Genomic DNA, 24,245 nt, shown 5'->3' with positions numbered 1-24,245 from the left:
ATGTCTTGCTAATTTTGAGGTAATTTCTTCTGTTGTTGCTCATTGCCTTCCTCCCATGTTTTTGAAGGATTAAAAACACGTCACATTTCTGAATTGCTGGTAAAAAGAAACCTTATGAGGGTCCTCCTACTGTTCGGTCCCCCTGCTTAGACACAAAGAAATCAAGAAATGAAGACAAAGCAGCAAAATTTTCGGCAACAGATAATAAGATAAGAATAGGAGAGGGTGTTCTGTACTAATATGTGGCCCTGGGCTGATATCGTCAGTCGTGCGTCCAGCGAGCCGGGCTATTCAGGAGCTCTTCCTGCAGTCAGTGATGGATGGGGGTTATTGTCTGTGAGCCCAGCTGCAGCCTGCACTCCACTCTGCCCCGTTCTTCATATTGTCATTTCTAGGGCTTCCGGTGAGTTTTATGTAGGCCAAGATGGAGGGAGGGAAAGAAATGAAAGTCAGTCTTTTATCCTCTTCTTTATATTTACATTTCTTTCCCAGTGGACACATTATGGAAGTCGGTAGAGTCCAATTAGTAATAATTTGGATGCGGCTGAACTTCATCATAAACTGAGCACTTGAGTCTTGCATGTGTGCTCACCAGATTAGAAAAGAACACTGTCTAACCCCTCAGGCTGAACTTTAGCCGTCACCGTGTTTTGTACAATTAGACAGCAGCATTCACACTGTGGTTGCAGAGAGTGTGTGTGGGTCTGTTGGGGCTGCTGCAGGACTCTTAATCTGGATTATCAAGCAGCGCAGCCATGCTTTTCATAATCAGTTTGGTGAGCTGTGATTCTCGGCAGCGCCTCACACATCTGGATGCAGGCAGTCAGAGAAGGGGAGGTGTGTGTGTATGTGTGTTTGTGTCTGTGTGTGAGAGGGAGAGAGAGAGAGAGAGAGAGAGAGAGTCCTCACTCTGTCGTCTATGCACACACAGATGGAGAGGGAACCAGCAGAAGAAGACGTCCCTGACCGGCGGCTTTAGTCACGTTTCCATGCACAGAATAATTTTCCATGTAAGTATTTATTCCTTTTCTGTTTCTCTTTTTGCAAAACATCATCAGTGTTGCACACTTTGCAGTTCCGTACAGATTAGATCAGTGCTCTGCAGGAACAGTTCTGTCCTGATTCGAATATTTTTCAGTCTCTTAACTTCTGCTGTCTGCATGTCACACTTCAGAGAGAGCGCAGCTCTGAAGGTGAAAGTAGAGGTGTTTTACTAAATTCTATAATGTGAGTTTAAGTAGTTTTATGCGCACTGATATCTTACAATATGATCCTGTTGTAGTGAGATTGGGTCATATATTCTGGAAGTTGTGACAGCAGAGAATGTGTTTTCAGTAGCTTAGAGATCTGTCTATCTGCCCAGGTTAACCTATTCTGGAGTGGACTGCAGCCCGCAACTAATTCTTTTCATTATCTATCCTTTAAAAGGTGGAGCAACCCACTTTTCTTGCGCTGCTTTCAGACACTTTTCATAAGTATTTAAACCTTTAAACCCTGAACAGATTTGTTTATTCTTTCAAAAACATGGGAAAAAAGGCAGTGAGCAACTTGGTAATAAATGTTCCACAAATTGCAAGAAATTGGTGGAGTTAGAAAATTATTTAAAAGATGTGGAAAATGTCTGGGGGAAGATATATTATTAATTATCATGAATATAGATTTAAAATAATGTTACAGAATTATTTCTTCACCACTTTTCCCAGGTCACTTTCTTGTTTTGTTTTGTTTTTATTTTTATTTTTTTGTTTTATTTTACTTTTTACCTATTTGCAGGTAATTGTCTTGTTCTTTTTTTTAAATTTCTGTCTGTTTTTGGGGTAATTTCTCTTTTTATTGCTGATTGCTTGTCTCCGACATTTTTGAGAGAAATTAAGCCACTTTGCTCAGGTTTCAAAGGGTTAAACTGTCAATTATTTTCTGAATTTATTGAAATACGTTGTCTATACAGTGCCAGACAATAGGGGAAAAAAAGCCCAGTTTTAGTTGCATGTTTTATTTGACTAACAGTGAAAAAAAACCCAAAGTCAGTTTATTGTCATATTGAGAAATAAACGCAGCAAATTCTCACCTTTTAGAACAAGGGCGTAGTTTTAATGTCAACATTCTTGGGGATAATTTTAAGTGGGTAGCTGAGGTCCTACACTTAATTTTCTGCATTCTGGTAAAATAGTTTTGCATCAATTTATTGTGTAAATTATGTAGAGAAAAATCACAAAATGTTGTTTACAGTAGTATAGATGTCTGTTCTTGGGCAGCGGCCTGAAACAGACAGTTATTGTCTTTGTGAATAATTTGTTGATTATTATTTATCAAATTTATTTATGAACTCTCAGATCCTAGGGTCAGACTTTATTTGCATGTTTTATTTGACTAACAGTTCAAAACTTTTGATTTGTATAAAAACAAAACGTATGAAATGGACAATAGCTTGTACAATAAACTCAATGAAAAGATGCTAATACAAAGGGAGGAGAAAGTATTTTTTATTTCCTACCCCTTCACTTCTATTGATCAAGTATTTTATGAACTTAATCTCTGATGTATGTGACAAACACAAAACAAGCAAATTTTAACATTTAACATATATAAAAAGAACAAGAAATTTTGAGCGTCCAGCATTTCATCCCTGCATTTTCGTGAAGATTAATGCAGCAATTTATGGTGTAAACATTTTTGAAAAAAAAAAAAATATACAGAATTCAGGGGATAAGTGATGATGCAAATTATTGAAATATAATGGAATAGTGAGGCTCTTAGGCATTCTATATTGCTGTCAAATATATTTTTTTTCCTGTAGATCAACTTTTGTTGTTATCTCTGTTGAGTCAGCTCACATATAGGGGACGTAACCTCAAAATGTGCATGTGGCATCTCTTCATCAATGATAAAGCAATTTATTTTAATGAAGTTATAAATCCCTGGACTTTAGTAGCTAACACGTGAATACGTGAAAACTTTCTGCACATTGAAAACATGTCCTACATATCTGTGTTCTCTGAGAATAAAGTTATGATAATCTGAGGAAAAAAAGGTATAATGTTGCGTAAATAAACGGAACTTGTTTCAAGAAAAAAATTCTGCTCTGTAGTCTGGGCGTTAGATTTTTTGCTCTGCTGTTTCTCTGTCATGCCGTCTGACAGACACAAAACCTGTTTGGGACTCACCTGAACACTTGTGATCAGGATCAATATATGTAAATAAATTGCTCTGTCCCTCACTGAATCAATACGAGACGCAATTTGAGCTGTATTATCAAGCGCAGTACCATTAGAAGGAGGACAATGTGAACAAATGGGCTCAAGTATTGGTAAGGACATGTCCTCACCATCCTTGTTTAAGAAGGAAACCAGCAAGTATTGGACATTTCTGCTCAGGACAAAACTGATTAGGGCTTCACTGATTTTCAGAATAGCTGCAGGTCAATTTTTGTGATTGACTAATTGATTAACCAACTGATCATTTCAGCTCTGTGTGTTACAATATATGTTTCTCTGTATAGTGTGGCAAAGGCTTTGCCTTGGGTTGATTTTAATAACTTTCGGTACTGGCAGATACTCAATATTAAATGACTCGGATTGGGACATACCTAATTGAAACATTTTTTCAAACAGTATATTGCCCCCCTGCAACCTGACTTAATGAATAAGAGCACTGATGGCGAACGCCGCTGAAGGATTCTGATGTCACTAATAACCACAATCAACAGTGGGTCATGGAGATGAGCTTGCTTGGAAACACGTCACACCAAATGTTGGTTTATCCCGTAATCCGGCTGTGATTTGTCAGATTTCACGGTAAAACCCGGCATTAATGTTAATCTGAGATTCTTACTGTTCGTGTCTGATCAAACACACACACACACACACACACACACACACACACACACACACACTGAGTCACAGTCACAGATATACAGTTTGCTGTGAGGCTGATTGAGAATGTAAAGCATTCATCGAACACATTGCACGGAGCAGATGTGTGCTGTCCTTCGTGCTGCAGTAGTCACACGATCGCTCTGTGTTTCACACGCAGCCTCGTGGAGGGTTCACAGCTCTCACATATCACAGTTCATCATTAGAAGCATCACATACAGACAAAAAATGCATGTTATATCTTGCTATATTCCCCCCACTCTTCCTTATGTTGTTGCCTTTCTTTGTTTGCTCTCTGTGTCCCCTGGGGTCGTCACAGCTGAGTACTTCCAACAGCACAGTGTAACTAAATACCCAAAGAAAAGAGTTGAATACTTTACAACATATTAGGAAATTTTGGGGAAAGAGTCTTTTTATCTCCTAGTAAAAAAAAAATGTACATAAGAAGTAGTCCTGAAAAATCTTAACTTGTGGTGTTTTGCACAACCAGCCCCTTAATTGGATATTTTTAGCCATTTGAGTGAATACACTAGCAGTGTTAATCTATGGATCAGTCAATTTTACAAACACATTCATGGTCCTTAGAGGGTTAATCCCATTTGTTGTAACTTGGCGACTTTCTCGCTTTAACAACTTTTTAGACCCTCAGTGACTTCATTTCTAAAAAGGGACTTGTGACAAATTTAGCAGCTTATTACAACTTGCAGGGAAAATTTAAAAAAATTCAGTCACTCCCATGCATGCTGCTCAGAGTAATCTTTCACCATCAGCATGGGGTCTCTCCTCTCTTCTCTTTTGCCGTGTCGTAGGAGTGGGACAGGAGTGGGAGGAGAGGAGACGCAGCTCGCCATGGGATGTCATTTGTAGTGAGTTTCTATGGTTACGTTCACGCTTATGCTCACTGGAATGGATGTGTGAGAAAGTGGTGGTATAAGCGCCGTAGCTGTTATGACGTTCAGATGTTTTTTTGAAGATTTTTGTGTTGAATCTAATTCAGCAAAGTTTTAATGCTGCCATAAATTCACGATGATGTCACCAATATGTGTACAAATGCATGATGTCATCAAGCGACTTTTGGAGCTACTTTAATTGTAAAAGAGTTTGCAGCAGTGACTGTAGTAATATTAGTAACCTTGCGCTTTTTCATAAGTTATAGTTTTCATGAATGTTAAAATTAGTTATGGAGACCAAAACCGTTTTTTTTGTACCAGTCTGTAAACATGTTTATTTCAGCTGTAAAGTTTGCCATTTTAACATGGAGGTCTATAGGAATTGACTCACTCATGGTAAATATGGTAAACATTACATCTGCCAAACATCAGCACATCTGCAGTTTTCTTTTAATCGTGTAAGCATGCTGATGTTAGCATTTAGTGCAAAGCACTTCTGTGTGTAAGGAGGCTGCAGCCTCACGGAGCTGCTAGCGTGGCTGTAGATTCTGAAACCAAAATGTTTCACTTTAAAGTCCAATCCACAGATGTTGCAAAACCAAAAGATGCATCTTAACCCTTTGAAACTAGGAGACACATCACTTTTCTTGTGCTGCTTCTGATTTCTCTTAAAAACATGAGAAAAAGACAATGAGCAAATTGGTAATGGCAATGCAAATTGAAATTATTTTTAAAAAAAACAGGCGAAAACTATATTTATGATTATCATTATATATTATCATTATTATGATCATCATATTAAAATTATTCAATACACACACACACACATATAAAATTAAGCACCTTTTCAGTTAACAATGCTTTTAATTTTTTAATTGATATTTTTAATTAATTCATTTTAATTTTTAAACAAATTATGAGGTTATTTTCTTGTACTTTTTTTTATGAATTTCTTGCAAGTCTGTGGGTCTTTTGTTGCTCCTTGCCTTTTTCCCCTCTTTAAAAAAAAAAATCAAGCCAATTTGCTCAGATTTCAAAGGTTAACTTGTTGATTTGTTCCCTCCACTTAAATAGTTGTAATGACCTCATGCGCAAAATCTAACTTGAAGCTGCAGTGATTTGTTAGATGAATATTTGGATTAGTGAAAAAAGCACAGCAGCATCTGGAGTCCATAAACGGCACTTTGCAAACTAGCCAGGCTGTTACTGTTTCTACAATTAGCTCGGAGGAAACATTGTTAGCTTAACAGTGGAAATGTGGGTGTGAGTGCATATGTTTACTGGCACTTTGCAGGCCCTGGTCCCCTCTGCCCACCTTGTGATGATAAAGGTCTAAAGCCGCATGGCTCGTGTGTGTCTGTGAGCTTTATCTCCCCACAGTCCATTTTGGGTGAGAGCAGATTAGTCCGAATCCACCAGCTGCTGTGGAATTGGTTGAAATCGTGCCACACAGCGCTGTAATACGGTTACGTAAATGCGACCAGTCAGAGGTTTAACTTGCATGAAGAGTAGGGCACTTGACCCAGAGAGACGCCGAGTAAAAGCATACCCACCGGGGTGTCGTGCTTTCTCCCATCTTGTGTCTCCCAGCAGCTTGTGTCCACTGATGTAGAGCTGCTCTTTTCTGTCAGAAAGTGACAGCTGATGACAAACACTGCTGCTCTGCTCTGTGGTCTGTTAGTATCAGTTTTGACGAGTCAGTAGGTGGCTGTTTAGTGTTTTAATGCCACATAGGGGGGCTGACAGAGGGCATATTTGAACTCCCCTCACTATTTGTTTCAGGGTTACATAAGTAACTCTTTAAAGACACTAGAGGGAGGGTTATGACTCGCTGACAGTTGGCTGTGCAGAGGTTTGTTTCCTTAGGGAGATGGCGTGCTGAATACGTTAACAAAGCCAAAAATACACCCTCTTTGTTTTATACTGAAAGGCTGCATCTTTACTCAAACTGCGCACATAAATATAATGAATGCTGTCAATTCAATCAGCCCCAAAAGACTTCAGATCAAAGCTTGGCTGCCCCAGTTTGTGCAACATTTGGGGGGAACAGAGTCTATTTTTGCACATGTTCACTATGTAGAACGACAGCGATGGGAGAGATTTGATTCACTCATCTGCCTTCAGATTGATGCACTTTTTATTTTTATGCCTCTGCAACAGCAAAAGCCATAGCTGAAGGTATTATGTTTTTGGTAGGTTTATCCATCCATCCGTCTGTCCATCCATCCATATGTACATCCCATTCTTGTGAACCAAATATCTCAAGAACACCTTGAGGAAATTTCTTCAAACTTAACACAAGTCCACTTGGACTCAGGAGTGAACTGATTACATTTTGGTGGTCAAAGATCACTGCGACCCCACCCATCACATCCTTGTGGACATGATGTCTCAAGAATGGCTTGAGAAAAATGTTTAGAATTGGGCATAAACGTCGACATGGAGTCAAAACTAGACGGATTAGAACTAACCCGCTGATTAAAAGTCAAAGGTCAAAGTCACTGTGACCTTGCATCCATCACATTCTCGTTTACATGTTATTTAAAGAACAGCTTTAGGAGGTTTCCTTGAATTTGGCACAAACGTTCACTTGGACTCAAGAATAAAATAAGAATTTGGTGGTTTGAAGGTTAAAGGTCATACACTAGAATTCATATTATAATTGTGACAAAATTTCTAACAGGATAAAATGATGAAGTTCTTACATTTTATATCCTTAATGTTAACTTCACTGTGGCATCGTTGTGCTTTTTGTCCAATACTTAACATCATATCTCAGGAACAGAAAGGGAGACATTTGCTGAGATTATTATTTCTGCTTATTTTACTGTAAAGCACTTTGGTGGGCCACTGGGTGTTTTAAAAGTGCTAAATAAAGTTGACATTAACGTCCTGAACTGGTGACACAAATCTAAACTGTGCTGATCGTAGAGATCTTTGTGTGAAGCATCCATGTTTTCACAGACATGGATGCAAACTGTAACTGCAACTTGACCAATGAAGGCACACAACCACAAGGAGGTAGTTCTAGTTTTAACAAAGAAAGTAAGGCAATTCCAACATGTTCTCATACCAAGTCGTCACATATCACTGCTTTGCAGTGGATTTTTGTGTCTACATATTATGTTTTAGGTATTCTTCTGCGTCTGCTTTTGATGTTCCGCGGTGATGTTACCGTGATGTCGACAAAAGCACATGGTGAGATGATGCTACACCTGGTTATGTTTAGATAACAAAAGCACATGGCAGTCAACGCCGGGATGTCAACCAAAGCACATGCAGGCAAAGGTGGTTAGGATTAGGGGAAGGAGGCACATGTTAATGTGTAGAAAAAAAACATCATATTTAGATGGAAAGTGAACACCAGACTCCTGCATGAAAGTCCTGGGTTTGTTGGATCCATCTACCACCCCTTCAACCAGCCCTACAAGAACCTTCATGCTCCTTATATCATGTCATTACTGACAGCATTGTACCTTGACACCATCCAGTGGCGTATCATGCAGACACAACAGGTTCTGTCTGGCCCTGTTCTTAACTGACCGTGTATGATGCTGCCATTGAATCTAACGTCTGGCTGGCCGTAGATGTATAATAACAGTGGTAACTGTTCTTTCCAGTTGTGTTCTCAGCTTATGCCATCCGATGCCATATCATATGGACACAGAAGATAGCTTTTTGATGTTTGGATCTTATACCAAAATCGATGCAAAAGCGGCGGTATTTGATGTCTGTGGAATGAGAACGGGCTGGCAGTTCCTAAAATAAAAACCCATTTTCTGCTTAAGTCTTCTCACTAGTAGTTCAAAATATGGCTTAAAGGAAAAGACAGTCGTCCAACAGAGTGCCCAGGTACTTATCAAAGTCGCTCTTTGCTTTTGGTCTGATGTGTAACAGCAAACGGGAGATCTGAAAGCTTTTCCTACACTATGTGACAGGCACACATTAATGCAGAGTTGGCAATGGTTAGCAGTAAGCTGGTGGAAAAGATGCCGTCCTCTCCCCCACTGGCTCATCCTCTCACTGCTGTTATTTGTTCCGCCACCGAGGCTTAATAATGTTGCTGACCGTGGTCTTTATTTGTTCTCTTTCACTGACTCTCAGGTGCCTTAGCTGTGCGATGTAAAGCCAAGAAATGGCAGAGAGTGGAACTGATGGGGAGAGAAGAAGTAAGGATAAAGGGGGAGGAGGTGGCAAACCTCTCCAGGAGGGTCTCTCCCCCGCTGCTGGGAACAAGAGGCACCTTCCTCGAGGGATAGTGATCCAGCTGACTGGAACGGAGGGAGACTGGGACAGTCTGGATGACAGTGAGCTCATCTTCTCCCTCGACCACGATGAAGACTACCCCTCCATCTCTCTCTCTAAGGAGAGGCAGCTTTCTGTGGAGGATGATAGAAGGTTGCAGTCCCAAGCGTTTCATGTCCCCCTCTCGCCCTCGTCCCCTGGCTCCTTGGGCAACTGCTCAGTCCCCAGCTTTCTCTCCCCGGGCCCGTCATCACCCACCCACCGCCCCCTCGCCAGCCTGGTCAAGTCGCTCTCCACGGAGCTGGAGCTCAAAGAAGGCTCCACGCTGAGACCCAAGCCCCTTCTTAGCCTAGTGAAGTCCATCTCCACGGAGATCTCCCGCTCCGAGCCAGAGGTGTCGCAGTCCAAGTCAGACTCCCGCCTCAACCTCCACTTGTGGAAGCAGCTCACCCAATCAAAGACCCGCAGCAACGGGGACTCCCGCACCGCGCCCCCGTCTCCGAGCTCACTCTCCCCCAGCGGAGAGAGCCTGAGAGGGGGCTTCTTCAAAATGGAGTTAGAGGACACAAAGAGGAAGCTGTCGGAGGCCGTGCACGAGCCTCTTAGCAGCATGTTTAGCAAGATCATGAGGGAGGAGAGTGCAGGGAGCCCAAAAATCCAGAGTAAGAGCTCCAAAGGTTTAAGGCGAGACGGGAGTACGGACACTGTTCTCTCAGAGTCTCCTGTGAGGAAAAAGGCAGATGCAGATGTTTCTTCTGTTTTTGACTGGCCTCCTGTCAGACAGCCAGGAAGAAGCCAGCGCAGCTCCTGCCCCATGCATCACAACAGACAACTTCACAGGGAGACGGAGCTGGAAATATGTACAGACGGTGACATGATGCAAGTATTCGCCACAGAGAGGTCACCTCCCCTCACAGCGCCTTTGGTCAGGACTCCTCCCCTTCCTCAGCCCCCTCACCCCCTGCCACGCATGAGTTTATTCTGTGTGGCGGTACTGTCCTACGCCTACTTCATCCTCCCTCTCAGTCCGTACCTCTCTGGCTTGGCTCTAGGATTAGCACTAGGCTTCCTGCTTGGACTGTTGCTCATCAGGATGGGCTCCCCGAGGTCTCGCCGCTCAGAGTTCCCACGCAAGGTAGCACACACTCTGCTGGGAGAGGAGATCCTGGCAGGTGGCTCTTTCTGCACTCAGCCTGACACACTCAAGGTAAAGCTGATGAATCATAAAGGCGGAAAGTGTCACATTTTGTTCTCGCCTTATTTTCAACCGCCTCTCAATCACACACTGACACATTTCTCAACACGTCCTCCATGAATACCACCTGAGAAAGTACAAAGGTCACCAGACTTTGAGTTACATTTCCTTGGTCCACCTCTCTTAAAGCAATGGATGGCATTTTAGCAAAAACATTTATTTGCTTTCTTGCAGACGAGAAAACTCATACAAATGTGATGTCTGTCCTTTCAGTGTTAACCTTTTGAAATCTGGAGCCACATCAATTTTCTTGAGCTGCTTTCAGAGGTCTTTAACAAGTATTTAAACCTTTGTCACATATCAATTTGGTGCATTTTTTTCAAAAATGTGGGGAAAAAAGCAATGGTATGAAATGTTCCTCAAATTGCAAGTAATTAGTAGATTTAGAAAATTCTATATAAAAAAGCTAGCGAAAAATGTCTTAAAGGGGAAAAAAAACCTCACCCCTACCACCCATTATATTAATAATTATATTGTAGATTTAAAACTATGTAACAGAATTATTACAAGTTTTTAGCACTTTTTTTAAGTCTTGTTTGCCCTTTTTAACTTTATTTTTCATTTATTTATTTAGTTATATATTTTTTTGCTCTCTTGCAGAGAGTTAAATGAGAAGATTGATACTACTCTCATGTCTGTCCTGTCAGTATTAAGCTACAGCCTGTTAGCCAGGCGACACAGCTAGAAAATAACCAAAAGTGACTGATATCTGAGTGCACTCTGAAGGCCCAAAGACAGCAGTGACAAAAGCCTCACGTCCCCTGTGTCTCAGCCAAAAAGTTGCACATGAGCACACCGCAAAGTCTACAGCTGAAGGGCCAACCGGCATATGCGATCTGCACTTACAGAACAAGTTTGTTTCCACCTCACTCCCTCTGGACTTTAGGTCTTTGTATACCCTTGCTTCTGTTTCTCTTCTCGAGCACTGAGCTCAACTGACAATCAGAGCGATTTCATTCACCGACTGGTTCCACAGTTTCAACGTTGATTCAGCATGTTGAATTTGGCATTTTGAGAACATTCTGAATCGACTTGAAAAAAGCCAACAAGGGTCCACAGTGCAGGACACATCACAGAGACTAGGGTGACAGATGGTTGAATGTCCACTTGGTTTGTCAGGGCCTTTACAGCTACAGTTGGCATTTTGAGAAATAACTTTATTTGTTTTCTTGCAGAGAATAAGATTGAGAGTGGCATTGATATCCTCACCTCTGCAAGAAAGTGAAGCTCTGTATTTTTTTAAATCTATATTTATTAGGTCAGCGTAAATTCTTTTACTTAAACACAACTCCATAAGACTTCAAGCAAAATAAGTTTATATATGCTGGCTTCAGAATCGTCTTAAATAAAAAAGAGGCATCTTTAAGATAAAACTGCTCAGTCTGAAATAGATGCTGCAGTGTTCATTAAGCTGCATATCAGCTTCATGCTGTCACAGATTCGCTTTAAGAGTTTGATGCTCCCTTTTAATGCTCCTCATAAATAATGTATTATTCATCCTGAAATTTTATTTGTACTTTATTCATGGTGGTGTCAGCCTTTGCCCTTGTCTCAGAAGTGACTGTCTATCATCTGATTTCACAGACTAAAACCAAACTGCTAATGACCAAACAGGGGAATTATCTCAAACCTCCAATTTCCAACCATCTCTACCACGCCCCAGCCCCCTTCCTGACACAGTACAGCTTCCTCCTGCCTGCATCTGAAACACTAATTGCCTTAGGATCTGACAGACTCTGGATGGTAGCTGTCCTCTCCAGTCGCCCCATGTCGAGCTCAGCCAGGAGGAGAACAGTAATTACCGCTGCAGCTCAGGAACATTTTATTATTGAAGCTTTTAATTGCGTTCTGGGCCATCTTATGTTGCTGCATGGCACTTTGAGAAACTTTAATCTGTGAAGGAAACAGTCAGCAGAGGTGCTGAACCGACTTGTTGGCTTAACTCTGGTCTTTAAAAACAAATTAAGACGCGTGAAAACTAATTAAGAGAACTCTGTTACTGTATTTGTAGTTAACTATTAACGTGAATTCAGACGTCATTCACTTTCACTGAGTGTTCCCCGTCATTCTGCTGAGCTAAACTGACTGTAGTGTTTGTAAGCTCTAATTATGTGGCTAGGAGACAGTTAGGATAACTAAGCATGAAGACACAGTTAGCCTGGTTCAGACTAAAGATCATAAATACTCCTACCAGTGCCTTCAAGAGCATGTGGAGTTCTTTTCACTAGAATATTAGAATTTGTTTCGTTTCACCATTTCTTACATATGTCCCACAACCTCCAGTGGTTGTGCTATGTTTCCTCTGTATCCGTTAATTTTCAGAGAAGGTGTACAAATACGGACAAAATGATATATCTAATGTTGAGCATAAATGAGCCTTAAAGCTTACTAATCAAAATGTTTTCCTGTTACGTTGTTTATTTCATACAAATACATGTGGTGTAGGTTTTTCCTCATGCAGTTTTTTCTTTGCCATGAGGTTGCATGACAATCATTGGAGACTCCAGGAAGTCTCTTCACCAGGCTGCCATGGCTTAGCTCCTAGGAACAGCACCAGTATTTGAAACCAATTTTCGTAGTGGCTGAACAGTGGAATTAAAATTTCCCAAGTCCGTAATGCGATGCTATTGGGCCCAAAAAGACTTTTTCCCATAGACTTACTTCATGCACCACTGAGCAACTTTCATAGGAATGAGCGGGACACTGCCTCCAATACTGTATCCAGTTTCCCTTAATACGTCCATGGTCATTCCCCAATAATTGGTCTAACATAATTTAGCTTAGCAATTGAGCAAAACAGCAGTTGATCATTTCTGAGCCATGACAGTGACACTGAATACATGGTGATTATGACAGGGGTTGATTTACTCTGATCTCCTCTTGCCTAAACCTAACCAATCTAACCAACAAAGGCAACGAGTACTCGCCAGTCATAAGGAGAGTAGGATCATTCCTTTGCTATCCGAGGATTGGTAAATTTGCAATTGATAGGATTTAGTGACAGCACCATGAAGTGAGGAAAGATGCTTTGCCCGGGAGGCCAAATCAAGGACACAATGACCCTTCAAACAAAAAGCTATTTTGTCATATTCCATTCACATTCTCTGTACTATCATTATTATAGATGACTAATCCTGTAAACCCTCGGCTCGCAGACTTGCCCTCTGTTCTGCATTTTGTTCCACAACTAATTTGTCCTTGTTAAAATCAAATCTGCAGAGGAGAATTTACCATATCATAGTTTGTACCAACAAAAACACACATTTACACCCACTTTAATTCACTTCAGGGCTGATTATAAATATCATAACATTTTCAAAATTTGTCGACTTGTGTTTATTACCTGAAACTATGGAGAGTGTTGACTGAAATTACTTTGTGCCTTTTCAGGGCTGGATGAACGAGACGCATGATTACGACCCAGAAACCTCCCATCCAGCTCTGACTCACTCAGTGTTCGCCACCCTGGAGGGCTCCTGTCTCCGTCTGGACTCCCCACGTAACAACATCAGCCGCAGGGCCACATACGACGAGAGAGTCCACGACGCCACCTTCATCAAGTCCCGCTTCTTTCAGCTCACAAACAGCAAAGTATGTTTTTTTTTAAGATTTTTTTTTAGCTTTTATTGCCTTTAATGGACAGGACAGTTTAAGCATGAAAGGGGGAGAGAGAGAGGTCGACATGCAGCAAAGGGTCTGGCATTGAACCCGCGGCCACTGCGGTGAGGATACAACCTTTGCATAGGGGGTGCCACTCTATCCAATGAGAAACCAGGCACCCCAACAGCAAAGTATGTTGACTAAGTCATGAATCAATGAACAATTCTATTTCGGTTACTTGAAAAATTGATTATTTCACACATTTTTTTTCAATATCCCATCTTACTCTGAACTGTAATGCTTTATTGTTTGTTTGTTAAGTATGAATCTGAGTTTGTTAAGTATGAATCTGAGTTTGTTAAGTATGAATCTTCTACTATTAGTATAAGAGTGAATGAATAATTCATAAATGGGACATTTGTCTGTATTAACAAAACTCTGCCGCTGTTCCCCAAAGGTATTCCTGCTGCCATCTGCGCTCGCTCGCAAGAGGATGTGGAACCCAAAGTATCCCATCTGCATCCAACTGTCCAGGGAAGCGAACTCACAGGAGGATGAGGGAGGAGAGGAGCCAGGAGCTGAACCGGCAAGTCCACAGCAGAGTTCATCCAAATACGTCTATGACCTTCCCACCACTCTTTACGTCTTTGGCCGCACAGGAAGAGAGAAAGAAGAGTGGTTTCGTCACTTCCTGCATGCATCAATGGATACAGAGAGGGAACAAGAGGGAGACAGACAGCAGCCTGGCAGATGTGTGTCCAGATCGGGTAGGAGAGCGTTAATAATGCATTAGAGAGCACAGGGCTTCCGGATAAGGCATCTATACAAATGATATATGTGTGGATTATGGATTACGTGCTCCAATTCAACATGCATTTCAAAGCCAATCCCTTTGGAGGGAACAGACAGATCTTACAGTTGTTTGGTGACATTACAGGGCAAAGGGTTTTTTTATCCAAAGAAAAATACTGTGTGGGAAAAATGTAATGTTTTCTTAAACAAATCCGTCATTTGATCCATCATCTGTCACTCCTACTTTAACATTTAATGCATTAGTTGGGAGCACCAAATACAAACAGTTACTACGTCACATTAATGGGAATTGCTGGTGATGAATGTGAGTGATTTTGATGAATAGTTTAACTTTCAGGGAAATACATTTGTTTACTTTTTTGCAGAGTTCTGTGAGAGGATTAATACCACTGTCATGGCCATATTATGTATTAAGTATTCAGCCAGAGCCATCAGGTTCTTAGCTTAGTTTGGCATAAAGACTGGAAATATGGGGAAACCGCTAGCCTGATCTCACAGAAATACATGAAATGACCACAACTTCTTAAGACAGCATTACATGGTGGTGGCACGTAATGTGTTAAAATTACATGCTGCCACAACAGAAACAATACCAATGGAAAGTCAATTAGGACCCTTTGTCGTGGTGAACAAATGTATTTCCTGTTTTAAAAGTGTCATACCAGGAATGGTGGTTAATGTTATGTGCCCATATGTCGTATAAAGAAGGAGAACATCCATGTAGGGTTGAGGTTGGGCTATTGGACATGTCAGACAAACACAGGACTTTCACCCAGGGGCCGCTGTTTGTCCCATGTTGATTTTAACTTTAAGAACTTCCGTACTTTAGAATCAGAATCACAGTAATATTTATTACCAAGCAGGCTCTCTCTTGCAAGGATTTTGCTTTGGATTTTGGTGCATACATTAATCATTCAATGAACATATTAAATGAAATAAAAATAAGGCAAACCATAACAAGAAAATCTAAAGTGAGAATAAATGTATGACAAAGATACTTTAGACGAATAACAAATATGTAGAACATAGCTGTTTCAGAAAAAGAAAGCTGCACAGTTTTAGGCAGGATGTGCAAAAATATGAATTGGGGGATGTGTGAAAGATCATAGTTGCGCAAATATGTGCAATGTGCAGAGGTAATAATCCAAGATGTGTATTAATGTTATGCATATATACAGTACGTATAGTTGGTTAAAAAGACCATGTCAGTGGGGTTCCTGAGGCTTGTCGGTGCTGATGAGCCCCACTATAAGAAACTGCTTTGTAATGTGATGTTTTCTTCCTGATGGGCCACGGTCCACTGCCAGAGGGGTGTGTTTGGAAGAGTTTGTGTCAAAGGTGGAAGGGGTCGGCCACGATTTTTCCAGCCCCCCGCAGGGTCTAGGATGGTACTCTTCAGTCTGCCCTTGTCCTTGGTTTAGCAAATGGTGATGGAGGAGGTGAGGATAGACTAAATGATGGCACTGTAGAAGTGCACCAGTGCTTATGTGACTTAACATCACCTACTTATGTCACATTATGACATACCTTGATAACAAAATGAATTGTTTTAAGAAAAATCTCAATCTCTTCCTAAGCCAACTGCTTTTGGTTCTTAAATCCAACTAAGCTGTGACATTTTCACAGTGTTAACCACGTGTTTAAACTGCAACCGTTCCGGGCACGCAAGTTTAACACATTACGTGCCACCAATACTTATGTAGTGTTACAAGGCTGTGGTAATTTCACATATTTCTGTGAGATCAGGTCAAGTCTGGTTCAGTCTAAAAGTAACAAACCTGCATGATTAATTTTGTTTGCTCACTTTCTCTCTCTTATTTTTTTCTTTTTAAATAGAAATGATTTTTTATACAAAACATAACTCTTCCGGGGACCTTTTTTTAATATTAAAAGATGACATTTGACAGGAAAGCTGTCACTTTTATTGTCTTGCTGTACTGATGGAACTGGTGCTGTGAAATTAACATTATATTAAATGTATCAAGACAACAGGTAAACATAGAGACCGCTTTGAGAGAAAGTTTCTTTATTATTCTGCCCCAAATGGTTCTCTTTGACACTACTGAAGAATTGCTCTCAAAAATAGTCTTTTTTAAGTCTTTTTTATCTGTAAATGATCAGTGTCAACAAGGTCTATTTATTTCTTTTCTGCCATACACTTTATCTCAACTGATTCCAATTGCTGTCTGTATTCTCCCAGGTGATCCAGCTTTTGCACAGAGTGTCAGTGGCCAAGGTAACGTCCCGAGCAGCAGGGGCTCCAGCAGAGTGGGCAGCAGTGACGATGACACCCCCTTCACACCTCCAGCCCCATGCATCCCTGCAGCTCCTGTAAGTCAGACCTCCAGTAGCACCAGGGGCCCTTCCCTGCTGGACTACCCTGGATACATGGCTCGTCTAGTGGCCACAGAGGATCTGACGCCCCTCTCCAGTCCTGGAGCTGGCAGCACAGAGACAAGCCCCACTATCAAAGGAAATGTAAGTCATGCTTGCAAATGTAGTTAAGTGAGGCAGATAAAATGCTGCAGGGACATTTCAGAGCTTGACAGTTCACGTTATATTGCATTTGCAAAGAGTAAAGATACACTGTGCAGCAGTTTGAAATGGCATTTCCAGTATTTAAGAAATGATTCTCCCCTTCCTCCTGATTTTCTGGTCCTTGCTCAGCAGTTAATTAGCTGTCTTTTCTACAGTGTACCTGTGATTTGGCAGAGCACTCTGGGACAAGCCAGACTGACTGGGCTAATGCTCTAATTGGCCGAATCTTCTGGGACTTCCTGCGAGAGAGGCACTGGGCCGATGCTGTTTCCCACAAGATCCAGAAGAAGCTGAGCAAAATCAGAGTGCGAGCAGTTCAATTTAAAGTCACAGAATATCTAACTAAGGGCCAATCCCTATACAGTGTCTTGGGGAATACTCCAAACCGAGTATTACAAGGAAATATTGACAAGATGACTCTAATAGCAACAAAACAAAGTCACAACTGTATTTTCTTGTTAATAAAGTTTTGAAAATTATGATAGCCTTCAACAGATCTTACCTAGGTAGCCAAAATGACCTGGCCTAGCATCAGCCCAAACACAGCATGCCAGAAGAAATAAGTCTGTCCATGTCAGGTTGCCCGGCTTTAGCTCAGATTTAGCATGAATTATGCCCTAGAATTGGGATTAATAAACTGGCCCAATTCCAGCTTCCAACAGTGCTATCACTGAACCGTTATCAAAAATGAAACTGGCCCAAACATGGCATGCTGAAAGATATAAGTCTGTCCAGGTCTGGTACCCCTGCTTGGCTGAAACTGGGGGTAAATGATAGACCAGAATTTGGCAAAATAAACTGGATCAACTCCGACTGCCGACACTGGGGAGTGTCATGTTTTTTGGGGGGTTATTTTGGCCGTTGTCTTGGTTAATTAGCTTACTGGTGAGCTAGCTAATATAGGGTTGTTATGGCTGATTTGTGCATGACAGTCCTGCTTTTTTTTTACATATTTCCATGTTGTGTCCCCCCGTTTGATGGCATATGACACCCAAAATTTCCCTTAAGTCCAACAGCAAAGTTCCTTCACTTGTTATCGCTCCTCTAATATAAGTTCCGGGTTGGTAGAGAAGAGCACACGGTGCTTACATCACCCTATAGAGAGCCTCTAGTGAGCTTGTGATGTGCAGTGTTCAATTTTATTTGATGACTTCTTTGATTGATTTATAGCTCAAAGCTTATGCTTAAGCCTGTAGCCCATGCAAGCAGTGTCATCACCTTGACAACTTTTTCACTAGATTTTGTGACTTTTCAAACCCCCCTAGTAACCTTATATCTAATAAAAAACTACTGTCAAATTTAACCAATTATTCAGACTATCAAGGAAATGAAGGATGGTATATATATGATATATGCATGCTGCTTAGAGTAATCGCAGTCCATGGCTCTTCTGCCATCAGCACAGGGTCTCTTCCTTTTTGTATGTCTTTTCTATCATTTTAATTCTGGTCTATTCTTTGCAGCTGCCTTACTTTATGAATGAGCTGACTCTGACTGACTTGGATATGGGCTGCTCGATGCCGCAAATCACCTCTACCTCCAGACCAGAGGTCAACCACAGAGGTGAGGACAGACACACATCCAGTGTGCGACACATATGCAAGAGATGAGATGACGTGTTGCTCATGTGATTACAGCTGAGTCCTGCAGAGCATCAGATCAGACGTTGTTATCCTGTTGTAATCTCATGGAGCAGGAGAGCCATTAAAATTTAGAGCATATTGGTGTGTGTGTGTGACTGTGTTTGTGTTTTAAAATCAGGCAATCTGGCAGACAACCCTCCTAATGATGAGGGGAATTTATGTGCGTCAGCATGTTGCATCTACGTCTCTCCACCCAATTCGCTGTTACACAACAAATGATCCAGTTTTCAGCTCCTAAAGGCGGATTTATAATTTGTTATAAATGTAATTTCAAGGCTTGATAATCACTGTAAAAGCTGTTTAATCTGCCCACTAAGCAGTGAGTGTATGTGTGTGTATGTGAGTGTGTGTGTGTGTGTGTGTGTGTGTGTGTGTGTGTGTGTGTGTATGGTGTTGACCTCTTCTTGCTGCCCCCTGCAGGCCTGTGGGTGGAGCTGCAGCTGGTCTACACTGGTGCCCTGCAGATGACCCTGCAGACAAAGTTCAACTTGTCCAAACTGGGGAAAGAGGGCAGTCAGGATGCAGACTGTGCCACCGAAACTGGTAGCCCACGGTTAGTACTATACACACAAACAAACACACACACACACACACACACACACACACACACACACACACACACACATACATAAAAACCTGTACTTCTATCTTTGTGAGGACCTTCATTTTCATAATACATCCTCAAGCCCCTCACCCTTATTTTAACCATCACAACCCTAAACCTTACCTGAACTTAAAATTCATTATAACATTAAAACCAAGTCTTATCCTTTAAATGGGCCTTTAGAGAAGTGAGGACTGGCCAAACGTACTGATTTTTGATTCTCTGTTGGTTAAAAAAACATTTGGTCCTCACTATGTAGCAAGTACAAAAACATACAGAACATGCCTAGCTCAACTGTCCTCTTTAATGTGCTTGTCTGAAATGATTTGATGCGTATTTGTAGAATTTTATGTATTTCACAGTTCCACTTACAAACCTCCCCTTGTGTATAAAATTATGTTAAGGTGATATGTTGTTTTTGTGGTAACAGCAGCCACTCCTACAACAAACTATCTGTAACATTGACAGATAGGGCTGAGCGCTATGGACAAAGTTAAAGTTTTCTGTCACAATGTATGTCATTTTATGTTGATATATATATATTGGGTCTGTTTTTAGAAAATACAAAACAATTAAATAACTGATAAATTACCAGTGTTATGAGGGTTACTTTTAAAACTTATTCCACTACAGATCACTGAATATATGCCTTTAATGTCATTTTACTAAGAAAGTTTTCTAAATATTTTGGATTACTTTTTGAATACTTCAGAATTGTCTTGCTGAGTTTTTTCAGTTAAAAGAGGTGGTATCATATATAAAACTCCTCATTTCAACTTCTTCTTCATCAAAGTGAGCATCATCCCCTCCGGATGTCATCATCAGGGTTTTTTCTCAAACTTTAAAACTCAGATTGTAGCAGTCCCTCATTGTTTAGTACTTGCTGTCATCTCCATTTTCCCCAGTTCATTTTAGCCGACAGTCACAGTTGATTAGATAGTGATTCAGATCACCTGTTGTGCAGGTTTGGTACTGCCTCCTCAGGAAAGATTGAGAGCAGCTTGGTGCTGGACCAATCAGGCTGAGAAACACCCTTTCTGAGGGCTTAAGAGAGGTGATGAAACACACACCCAGGGCATTCTGATCCTTCCTCAATCTAATGCAGACCTCATGTTAGTAGATGTTGACAGTCAGAAACTCTGCTCTCTTGGCCCTTTTAGACTTCAGTGCTATCTGTTGCTGTTTGTCTGTTTGAGGTGGATTTTATGCTTTTTGAAAACAGAGCAGAGGAAATATTAAAGAAAACCTTTCCACTTAGTCAACTGCATCAGAGTAGCTCTGTGTTTTCCTGCAAGAGGTCACATAACACCCACAGGCTTTATATTGTGATTTTATTTATTGGTTTGTTTCACAAAGACCCAATATAACACACACACACACACACACACACACACACACACACACACACACACAAAGACGCATGTGTTGATTAGTATGCCTGTGCCACACTGCCTGCATTAGCAGCGCATGATCACAACTTTGTGGCGCTGCTGCAGAGTTGCCTGCTGATATAACTACTAAATTTCTACAATTAAAGCCAATATGCCACTGCATTGTCAGCAACACAGTCCTCCAAATATTTTACAATAACTGAAGGGATTCTGTCCACAGATGTGTTGTCAGAGGGCTTTTGTTTTGACATGGGAACAAGGAGTTTTGAGTTAAAAATATTTAGGCTATTAGGCTATCATTGTTGTGTTTACTAAAATATTTGTGCCAAATTTGAAAAAAATGCCTCAAGGTTGTTTTTTTTAGATATTACGTTTACAAAAATGAGATGAATGAGTTTATGGTGACCATTACCTTTGACCTATGACCACCAAAAGCTAATCAGTTCATCCGTGAGTCCAAGTGAATATTTGTGCTAAATTTGAAGAAATTCATTCAAGGCGTTCTAGAGATATCACGTTCACAAGATTTGACCGGACGAACAACCTGGCGTGGAGGCATAAAAATCAATACCTCAGTATTTCTACCATCCGAAGGTGTGTTTCATCATTTTAAGGCCAAGTAGCAGTGGTGATAGCATTAAACCCTGTATTTGCATTCTTATCACAGCACTCCACACACAAATACACACCTACACAGCTCTCTTTCTCTCCCTTTATCCCTCTGCCGTCTGATCTACCGAGCAGAGCTCCACATTACATTGATTAGCATAGAGCTGCCTGTCACAGACCTGCAGCCGCAGGGATTAAAGTCCAGGCAAAGCCTTACATTAGCTGTCTGAAAACTTGTGCTTGTTAATCTTTTCACTCCACTGTGACACTTTTGACATGTTCTTATACATGCATCCTCCCATAAGCCAATCTGCATCGTTAAAATCCAGTTTTTTTTTGCCAAAACAATAAATTATGTAGGATCTATACTACACTTTCATGCGTAATTTGTCACCCATCCACCAGTTTATAACTTGTCTGCTGTGCGTCCTCCCAGTTGCAGGCCTATCTTCAGTGTGTTGGCGGACAGCGATGAAGAGTCCTCCAGCGCTGGTTCATCTGACGAGGAGGAGCTGCTTCTTTCTGAGCCTCAGGGTCCAGTCGGGGAGAAGGGATCCACATCAGCTACTGACGGGTAAATACCCATCAAAAAAATTAAATAAAGCCCATTTAAAGAATATGACTAATGTACCATCAACTGATATGCTGTCTAATAATTGAGTCAATAAGCCTATTTCCAGCGGTTTAAAGGGGAGAGAAAGTGTAACTCAGTCAGCAACACTTCTTAGTGTTACTTCAACCCATCTGTGTTGCAAATGCTCCTTTTCTAAAGCTGAAAATAAACTGCGTCACACTCAGATAGCTCTCACTCTCCTTTCCATGGCGTTTGAATACTTCTCTCCTCTCATCCTGTCTTACAGGACGGGGGGTGGAAAGACTGGAAAGAAGATTTTGAGATTTGTGGACAAAATTGCTAAATCCAAATATTTCCAGAAGGCAACAGAGAATGAGTTCATTAAAAAGAAGTTTGAGGAGATGTCCAACACGCCACTGCTGCTTACTGTGGAGGTTCAGGAGCTGTCAGGATCGCTGGTCGTCAACATCCCACCGCCTCCTACGGACAGGATATGGTAAATCATGAGCAACTTCTCACCACTGTTTATAATTTGGAACATAAGAAAGACGGACAACATGACAGCGCTCTAAAAGTGAAGCCAAAACATTTGGGTTGCCCCCTGGTGGCACCACTTTTTAGAAAAAACAAAACAGATTTATGTGTGAAAAGCTAAGGAACAGAGATTGGTCTAGCTCCACTCTGGATGAAGACACTAAGATTGCCTTCAGACTTAATACATCGGTCCCTCCAGGATTTTGTAATGTTGCGTCAATTCACAAATCCAGCCAATCCCCAACATTCTTTGTCAATGCAAGATACCAAACAAAAGACAGAGACGCTTCATGTTAAGTTGCTGTGAGCTGTAAATTCACCACTTCTAAGCAGAAGAGAGAAGATAATGTGTTCTCTGAGCCCAAGGTGAAGAGTCTTTTCTCCTTTGTGCCACTGCATCGTGTGCGCCGCAGCCTCTGCCAAAGATTTGCATAACAGTTAGGAGCATTCACTCTGCAGCAATCTCAGAGGACAAAAAAGCTCTCAAAAGCACACTGTAAAGCAAACTGGCTAAAATACAGCAAAATAAAAGACTGCTTGACTTGAACTTATTTCAGTTGACTAAGGGGGCTTGGACTGATGATTCGACTCTCAGATTCCAACTGAAATCATGTTTTGCTGTGTTAGCTCGTGCTAACCAGGAGGAGAGTTGAAGAAACGGCTCTTTAGCTTTTTTTCGAAAGGCAGCAACAGGTGATTTTCAGCAATTCGTTGCAAAGTAAAGTGTAAAACATAGCAAGTTGAATAAGTGTTTAACAAAGTTTCCATGAAACAGGCACAGCAATCCCCCCCCAAAAAAACCCCTGGAAATCCTTGAGTTAAAGTGAAACATTTTTTTAAATTTCACTCTGTTATACTGCATGTCATAAATGCACTGCAACTTCAGAATCAGTTCATGTTCAGCAACATGTTTGTGACTCATTTTTTGCCAGCCAAAAGAACATTTATTCATTTTCACATCCACGTCAGTCGAGCCTGTTTCAGGCAACAACATGAGCCTGAAATGTGGCCTTAAAGAGCGATTCAATATAGATGTGATAGATCTGATTCTGATCTAATCTCGTCTGCAGGTACAGTTTCTGCGTCCCCCCTAAGCTAGATCTGCACGTCCGTCCCAAACTCGGAGAGAGGGAGGTGACTTTCTGTCACGTGACTGAGTGGATTGAAAAGAAACTGCAGGATGAGTTCCAGGTTAGAAACAAAAAAATAACGGCACCTACTATAAACAATGATCCGAGCTTTCATAACAATTGTGTTTTTTCTTTGTCCAGAAAGTGTTTGTGCTGCCAAATATGGACGACATCTACATTCCCCTGATGCATTCTGGGATGGACGGCCCTCAGACTGCTCAGCACCTGTCTGCTCAGTCACAGCGGTCCCACAGCTCGTCCACAGAGTCCATAGAGAGGATCCCACCTGAGATCTGTGAGGCTGAGATGGATTAGTGCCTCACTGTTGATCCTGGAAGATTCATGATGTTAAAAAAATCACAATGAGAAGAATAAGAGCATTAAGTTTCAGACTCACTAACCAGAGGTTTTCTGTCTGAGCCAGGAGTCTCTTAACGTCCTAGCGCTGCACAAGTGATACCTTTTGCAAATGTTTACATGTGAAGGATCCTTATGAGATTATATTTGTGACATTTACAGCTCAATGTCACTTCAGATAAAACGTGAT

At 41.2% G+C, this 24,245-nt stretch overlaps 1 protein-coding gene across 2 annotated transcripts; it reads left to right on the top strand.

Annotated features, from left to right (window-relative positions):
• The first annotated feature begins 872 nt into the window (after positions 1-872).
• On the top strand, positions 873-24,245 carry tex2l (testis expressed 2, like). 2 transcript variants are annotated; one of them, XM_088070059.1, is made up of 13 exons: positions 932-1,010; positions 4,682-4,738; positions 8,867-10,214; positions 13,653-13,853; positions 14,320-14,629; positions 16,876-17,153; positions 17,369-17,518; positions 18,677-18,776; positions 19,277-19,409; positions 21,897-22,034; positions 22,321-22,530; positions 23,639-23,759; positions 23,840-24,245. In XM_088070059.1, exons 3-13 carry the CDS (start codon positions 8,898-8,900, stop codon positions 24,011-24,013), a joined length of 3,132 nt encoding a protein of 1,043 aa, XP_087926185.1. In that variant the 5' UTR covers positions 932-1,010; positions 4,682-4,738; positions 8,867-8,897; the 3' UTR covers positions 24,014-24,245. The 2 variants fall into 2 exon arrangements, with proteins under 2 accessions (XP_042363840.2, XP_087926185.1); XM_042507906.2 differs by lacking the exon at positions 4,682-4,738 and having other exon boundaries at positions 873-1,010.

Source organism: Plectropomus leopardus, chromosome 19, assembly GCF_026936395.1.
Source record: "Plectropomus leopardus strain MGB_pleo_1.0 chromosome 19, ASM2693639v1, whole genome shotgun sequence".
Classification (NCBI taxonomy): Eukaryota; Metazoa; Chordata; class Actinopteri; order Perciformes; family Serranidae; genus Plectropomus; species Plectropomus leopardus.
The sequence above is the reverse complement of the archived record's forward strand: the minus strand, read 5'-3'. Positions and strand labels throughout refer to the sequence as shown.

Excerpts from the sequence above, each read along its gene's own strand:
- tex2l (XM_042507906.2), top strand. The coding sequence starts at position 8,898 with ATGGCAGAGAGTGGAACTGATGGGGAGAGAAGAAGTAAGGATAAAGGG. Across the intron at positions 13,854-14,319 it reads TTCAGCTCACAAACAGCAAA|GTATTCCTGCTGCCATCTGC; the intron begins GTATGTTTTTTT and ends TGTTCCCCAAAG. Across the intron at positions 22,035-22,320 it reads TCCACATCAGCTACTGACGG|GACGGGGGGTGGAAAGACTG; the intron begins GTAAATACCCAT and ends CCTGTCTTACAG.